The 7307-nt window shown below is 35.5% G+C and overlaps 1 protein-coding gene across 2 annotated transcripts; it reads left to right on the top strand.

The window, feature by feature from the left end:
- Positions 1–3088: 3088 nt before the first annotated feature.
- Positions 3089–5069, top strand: LOC107789093 (uncharacterized). 2 transcript variants are annotated; one of them, XM_016610861.2, is made up of 3 exons: positions 3089–3215; positions 3888–4539; positions 4813–5069. In XM_016610861.2, exons 2-3 carry the CDS (start codon positions 3907–3909, stop codon positions 4894–4896), a joined length of 717 nt encoding a protein of 238 aa, XP_016466347.2. In that variant the 5' UTR covers positions 3089–3215; positions 3888–3906; the 3' UTR covers positions 4897–5069. The 2 variants fall into 2 exon arrangements, with proteins under 2 accessions (XP_016466347.2, XP_075076985.1); XM_075220884.1 differs by having other exon boundaries at positions 3101–3215; positions 3891–4539.
- Positions 5070–7307: the final 2238 nt, after the last annotated feature.

The following is a 7307-nucleotide window of genomic DNA, read 5'->3' as shown; positions in this document are numbered from 1 at the left end:
CCTAATTCAAAATTTGTGGAAGTTTATTTCCAAGATGATCAGCAAAGTGACCATCCAAACTTGGGCAGCATTCATACAACCAAGTTTGTAAAGCCAACATGAAGCCACCGAGTCTATAAAAAGAAGGCTTATCTTGAAACTTGTTGGAACACGAGTCAATTGTAGCTTTATAAATATATATACCCCAGGGATAATTATTAAAATCACCGCACTCAACCAAGTCAATGTAAGACCGTGAAATAACCTTTGTTTTGAGTTGAGAAAGTAAGAAGCTGTTCACAAAATAAAGAACTTCTATCTTCAACGCATCATCATCTGTTTCCCATTTCTTCTTCTTAAAACAGTCTGCTAGTTGGGCAAATGTCACGGATGCAGTCCCAAAATATTTTGAAATCAACCTATTCTCTATTATGCTCTTTATACTTGTATCACCCTTACATTTCAACCCAGTACCAAGCCAAAGCGCAACCTAGAATCATTCACTACAAACCACATCTCATTTTTCACCTCATGATGTACTTCTCTAATAAGCAAATGGTGCATAACCCGAATCTGCACAATAACTGGTGGCAGATCCAAAAAATAGCCAAAGCATATTTTCTTAAACAGTCAAAGTTGCCTCTTTGATAAATTCTCTTTCAATTGATGAATTACATGGCAGTTGGTATTCCAATCAACCTTTGGTTTATAATCTAAGTCCATAGGCACAAGGAAATCCCAACAGTGCAAAACATGTTCATATAAAATAATTTCAGAAATAGAATTCACTTAAAATGCAATTAAACCAACTAAAAATATTACAACTACCATATGATACCAACACGACATATAACTATACCAGCAGGGTATACAATTCTACTGACTAATTTCCGGCAACTACAAATTTTACTTATAAAGAAACAAAAGGAAAATAGTGTGGGAACAATTTGCAGCAATACTAAGTGACCATCAATGCATAAACTTACTTTAAGTTGTTTCATTTGAAGATGCATATTCAATATTACTAGGGAGGGAAAGCCAAAAGAAACTTAGCTATTAAATCTACAGTATCTGGAAACTATTCTATCAAATACATATTTTAGAGGATAGTAACAAAATACTTTTCATCTTGCATATTCTTGAGATTACTAAGGAAGTAAAAGAATAGCATAAACTCACATCAAAATGCACTACAAGATAGCTAATATTCGACAAGGAACTTATGCTACAGTACCAGCGCTTCTCGCCCATTGACCCCATCCACACAATGCCACCTATAAAGAAAAGCTCATTCTGCACTCCTAACTTACACGGTCTCATTCCTTCCATGCTTCTCTCCACCACTGTCAATTGGCTAAATACTAAATCATGTACAAAACCATCTAATGCAAAGCTGAAAATCAGAAATCACACAGAGCAGCTCTTGCTTCAATAAATATGGTTGACTACAACAACTACTGAATCAGTGACCCTTTTTAAACCTCACGCAGAACATTAATTTAATCTGTCTATATTGATTCAAAAACATTGAGAAACTAATATCAAAGACAAATATGTCATCCAAAATTAACAAGCTCATTATTGCAAATTAACTGGTCTGTACAATATACTAGAAAAGATCACTCAATTCCTTCATGCTCAAACACAATGTATACAAAATGATATTTTTTACTTCTTCTAAGCAGAATGATAGGCCTAAATTTTGCTAATATCACATAAACATACACATAGAACAGCTCAAATGAACTTCACCCAAAAACTCAAAATTCGCTGGTACTTGATTTTCTCTTAGTTAATCATCTAGTGATGGATTTTGACAGCTATAAACACTATTACGTCGCACTGAACATTGATGAAACGGATAGCTGGAATAAACAGATAAATGAAAATCGTAATAAATTTACAACAGTTCTCTTAAATGTATAGAATGAACTTGAAGAAATAGAATTCACTTAAAATTAACACAACTGACTATAACTATAATATAATACAAAAGCATAACATGAAATCAAAAAATAACAATGTACTGTACATTCAAAATCTCAAAGATCATAATTGTAAGAAAATTACCTTCTTGGGCGAGATACCAATTTTTTCTTCTTTAACTGAGAATCATCGCTGCAATCAACATCTACTGGTTGAGTCTCTGTTTTAGGCACGGATTCACGTCGGCTTCCCCCTAACTCAGAATCCTCAACAACTTTACCTTTTCCCTTATCAGTCACAGGAACACCTGCTATGACTGGTTCGGAATTTGTGTGGGGTAATGACAGGTAGGGAGTTTCATCGACTGACGAAGCATTAATATTGTTGCCCTTTCCACCCTCTAATTCTACATTTTCAGTTGTGTTTTCAACATGACTACTGCTAGGGTTACGACTAAATAGAGACTAAGAATCAGAAAATAAGGAAAAACTATGAACAGACATGGCTGAGGCAACGGATTCAGCAGCTACTTGTGTTGAAGAATGATATTGTCCACGGCGCCACCATCTACGCGCACAATGCTTCCGACCCATAGAGAAAACAACAACCCATAGACATTGATTCACAAAAGTACAAAGGAAAACACAAAAATCCTATGATTTTGAAAACTCACTTTCACTAAAATGTACTTTCAGAAGCAAAAATTTCACCCAAAGTAAAAATGTCACCCAAAAATAGGTACTAGACGAAGAGATAGAACGGAATCAGAAGAAAAAATTAAAAACTCGAATGTGGGTGAATTTTGCGTTCTCATCGGTTGGCTATGGAGATTTGGAAACTGTACTCTAGTCTACTTGTTAACTGTTAAAGAACGAAGAAAAGCGTGGGAAGCTTGTGCCGGGTGAAATAGGTGGGCTGGATCGAAGATAAGGAGAGATGGGTAGATTGGGCCGCGTGAAATATGAGGGTCGGGTAAATAAATTGAGCCGATTGGGTAGGCAGGGTAAATAGTTTGGGCATGGATATTAAAAGGTAAATAGTTTGGGTTTAATAGGTATAAAGCGAGATTTTCTCAAGAATATTGTGCTTGGTGGGCTGGGCCATAGGCCCACTCATCATTTTTATTTTCCCAGTATTATTGAATTATTTATTGCAGGAAAAAATTATATATTCCTTCGTACAGTTCGAGACCATTCTAGAACTTTTTTCACACAAAGGAATAGACACTACACTCTCACTTTCGTCTTTAGCGGAGAAAGTAGGGTTTGCTGGTCATGATCTCTCTCCAATATTTCACCTTATACTTGGTGGTAAGTTTTCTGTAGAAATTGGTATAAACTGACTTTAAAAGTTTCTAAGATTACGCTTATTCTAGCTTCTCAGGTTCAGAATTTTGGGATATTATAAAGTAAAAGTTAAGTTGGCTCAGCAGAATTAAAAATTGGCCGCCATTCACGTGATAGTAAGGCCCGATCGAATTAGACTTCTGGTGCTTGTGCTGTGGGATAATCATCCTATTATATATGGCAATACACTCTCAGATTCTTCTTGTTTTAAGTTACGGCTATTTATATACGATGTGTGCGTTTGACTGCAAGCTCTTTGATTTATCCATTAAAGAGGAGAATCTTGATTAGTATATGAGTTTGTGTACATGCAATGGGTGAGATTGTTTGATAATGAAGCAAGTGCAAATATTTTAGTGTGTTAGCCCACACCTATCCAAATTCAATCTGTAAAGAATTCCAAACCTCCTAATTTGAATTCCAGTTATAGATTATATAGTTATTGCGATTGTAATTATCCACATGCTCTAATTTTTCTACATTAAAGGATTGAAAAGGGACTCAAAGAAAGTCAAGGAAGTCCCATAATTACATAGGCTACCTTGTTCCTTATGTTTTAGATTTCTTTCTTCACTGTGTTTGTACTTTAATATAACATATAAGATTTGCCTGAGCATTTTGGAATAAAACTTGCAGCAGTTATCAGCCAAACAAAATGACTACTTCTGAAGAAACTAAATTGAGCATGAAGCTTTTGATTGACACCACGGCTCGCAAAGTCCTATTTGCTGAAGCTGAAAAGGATTGTGTTGATTTCCTTTTTCATATTCTCTCATTGCCAGTGGGAACTGTCACTAAGCTTCTTAAGGAGAAAGAAATGAAATGTGGATGCTTGCCTAACCTCTATGCAAGCGTAGAAAATCTTAATGACAAATACATTCAATCGAACCAATGCAAGGATATCCTTTTAGAACCCAAATCTTCAGCTGGAAATATCACTTCAGTTCCTTTTCTATTGCTTAATGATGTTCTGACGTCACAGAAAACTTTCTATTGTTGTTCAAACAGTAGTGCCCACTTTACTGTTTCTGATGACCCTAGTGCTCTATGTCCAACTTGTCGATGTGCTATGTCAAGAAATTTGACGTATGTTGCTCCACCGGATTCGAACGAAGCTAAGGCAGCTGCTACAGGGGGGTTTGTGAAGGATGTTATGACATATATGGTGACAGATGACTTGGTGGTTAAGCCAATGTCCACCATTTCTAGCATTGCCCTCCTTAACAAGTTTAGTGTCAGGGATATTGCTGTGCTGCAGGAGGAAGTAGTAAGTTTTGGAATGGAAGAGGTAATCAATTATACTTGATAACTAAAGAAATTTTATACTATCACTGTGTTTTAATCTATTGTAGCATGTTTGTAGGTTTTCAATCATACTTTTTTTTTACCAGTTACATGTAGTTGTTTTTTAGGTGAACTAATAGTATTGAAATATGGTTCCACTATTCTTGTGTTTGAAATAAACTCAACAAATTTTTGCTTGTTTGATGTGCCTTTTTGTATTTCTTTTTTTCTTTGGATTAGTATTCCTACTTAGTAAACTCCTACTATCATTTTGCAGGCGCTGGAGTTGCTGAAAGCATCTTTCGAGTCGAAAACAGTTCTGACAAGTGTTTTCATGAGCCGCATAAAAATGGAGAAATAGTCATAAGAGAAAATGGAATTGGGTGTTTCAGTTGAGTAATTGCCTTAAGTAGTAGTGGTTTTCTTTTGTTTCATTCCCGCTTGAGTTGATTCTGATTTGTAGGTTCATCTATTGTTAAATCGTACTTATGTATAGCTTGAGCTTCTTATGTCCTCTGTTTTCATCTTGTGTTACAGAGCATAGCTCCTTTTTGTTATGTATCCTCTGTTTTCATCTTGTGTTGCAGAGTGGTATCTCTTTATAAATGGCGCACTAATAATTTGAAGAGATGCCTTAAACCGCCCATAGAAGCAATGTCATTTTTAAGTACACTTATAGCTTGTTTGGCCAAGCTTATTTTTGGCCAAAAGTGTTTTTTTCGGGCTAAAAGCACTTTTGGCCTCAATTTGAGGTGTTTGGCCAAGCTTCTGGAAGGAAAAAAGTGTTTTTGAGGAGAAACAGAAGCAGTTTTGGAGAAGCAGAAAAAAGTAGCTTCTCTCCGAAAACACTTTTTTGAGAAGCACTTTTGAGAAAAATACACTTAGAAGTAGTTTTTTAAAGCTTGGACAAACACTAATTGCTGCTCAGAAGTGTTTTTCAAACTAATTAGCCAAACACAAACTGCTTCTCACCAAAAGTACTTTTGAGAAAAGCACTTTTGAAAAAAAACACTTCTCAAAATAAGCTGATTTTTGCAGCTTGGCCAAACGGGCTATTAACCTCATCACTTTCTACTTTGTGGTGATGCTGTAAATTGTGTGGATTCAGCAGTATCTTCAAGTAGGTACAGAGTTCCCTTGCGCTTCCACAAAACTACCCTCTTGCACGAGTGGCAAACGGGCGAGTTGGGTCGGATATGGCTCGGGTCGAAAACGAGTAATGAAAAAACAGATAAATTATCCAACTCGATTCATATTTAATACTGATAAAAAATGGGTTAACTGACGGTACCATATTATCCATAACTTCTTGAATATGATTACTTTTGGGAGAATTCCTAGTCTCCCAAACTTGAGAAATCTTAATTTAAGGTTGTACAAATGTAAAAGTTAAACATATTAGTTATCCATTGGTTATCCATTGATTATCCGTTTAGAAAATGGATAATATAATTCTTATCCATATTTTATTTTTAAAATTTTCATTATCCAACTATTTTTAAGTGGATAATATGAATGATTAATTGTTTTCTTTTAACTATTTTACCTCTTGTATGCTGATTTATTTGACTACGTAAGGCACAATTCTATCACGCGAAAGTCAAATCAACATTGAAACAATGTAGTCGCTATGGATAGCCATTGACAGTTTGTTAGAGTAGCTTGAACACCGTTGTTCTGTCGCCTAAGTTGCTTGGATTTCGTGCCGGTTAATCCATTATGCAACTCTTAATATGACAAAAGTTAATCAGTTGGCTCGGCAGAACTACAAATATACGCGATATGTTGTGCCCGGATACATTCGTATGGTGCGGCTTTGACTAAAATATAATACTCCTTTCGTTTCATATTAGACGAGATGTTTTCCTTTTTAGTTTGTTTCAAAACAAATGACATATTTATAAATTTGGAACTCTTTATTTTACCCATTTACCTTTAACGAGAAGCTTTTATAGTCATACAAATGTCATGACCCCACAAACCTTTTACCTTTTAAGCTTTTAAGACCACAAGTTTTAAAAGTATTCTTCTTTTTTCTTAAACTTCGTGTCGAATCAAACTACCTTAACTAATATGAAACGGAGGGAGTGACATATTATATGTAAACTTTACATATATTTTACATCTATTGCCTATTTTTGGTTTAACTAATGGGGGTGGGTGACTATTTAGGTTAATCCTTCCAATATCTTTTAGGAACTCATATATCCATCCCCACATAATCGTATTTTCCGTACTTACATATCTTATTGAGAGGTTGAACTTCACTTATTCCAAGCACTTATACATTACAGCTCCTACTGCTCATGCAACCTGTAGCTAAGACCCAATTCCAGCCCAATCTCACGGAAATAGTTGAGAGAACTTCATTTATAGTCCATCGGGCAAAACAAATAGCATCCGGTAGCCCAAAATTTCAATATGCATTTTATAGTCCAAAAATAATTCTAGTGGCTAGCCACCAAACTATATATCTGCACCACATGCCCTCAAAGCTCTTCATCAATGGCCCTAGGTTTGTCCCTAGCCTACAACTCCAATGGGAAACCCTTTTCTCCAACAAATTCCAGCACCAGTTTGTCAACTTACAGGAAGCAGCAATCAAATCTTTTCTTTCCTTTGACAAAAGTAGCTTCCTTTTCACAACTCCAATTCTTACTTTCTCAATTTTCAATTAATCATAATGTAGATTTTCCTCTCTTTTCTTGTAGAAATATAGGCGGCAGAGTCGGGCCCTATTTATCGTTAGTGGTTTAGATTCCGGCAAAAGTA

The sequence above is a fragment of the Nicotiana tabacum genome, chromosome 8 (assembly GCF_000715075.1).
Source record: "Nicotiana tabacum cultivar K326 chromosome 8, ASM71507v2, whole genome shotgun sequence".
NCBI lineage: Eukaryota > Viridiplantae > Streptophyta > Magnoliopsida > Solanales > Solanaceae > Nicotiana > Nicotiana tabacum.
The sequence above is the reverse complement of the archived record's forward strand: the minus strand, read 5'-3'. Positions and strand labels throughout refer to the sequence as shown.

Bases quoted from the DNA above. Each gene is read 5' to 3' on its own strand.
- LOC107789093 (XM_016610861.2), top strand. From the start codon at position 3,907: ATGACTACTTCTGAAGAAACTAAATTGAGCATGAAGCTTTTGATTGAC. The intron at 4,540-4,812 runs GTAATCAATTAT...ATCATTTTGCAG, and splicing joins TAAGTTTTGGAATGGAAGAG to GCGCTGGAGTTGCTGAAAGC.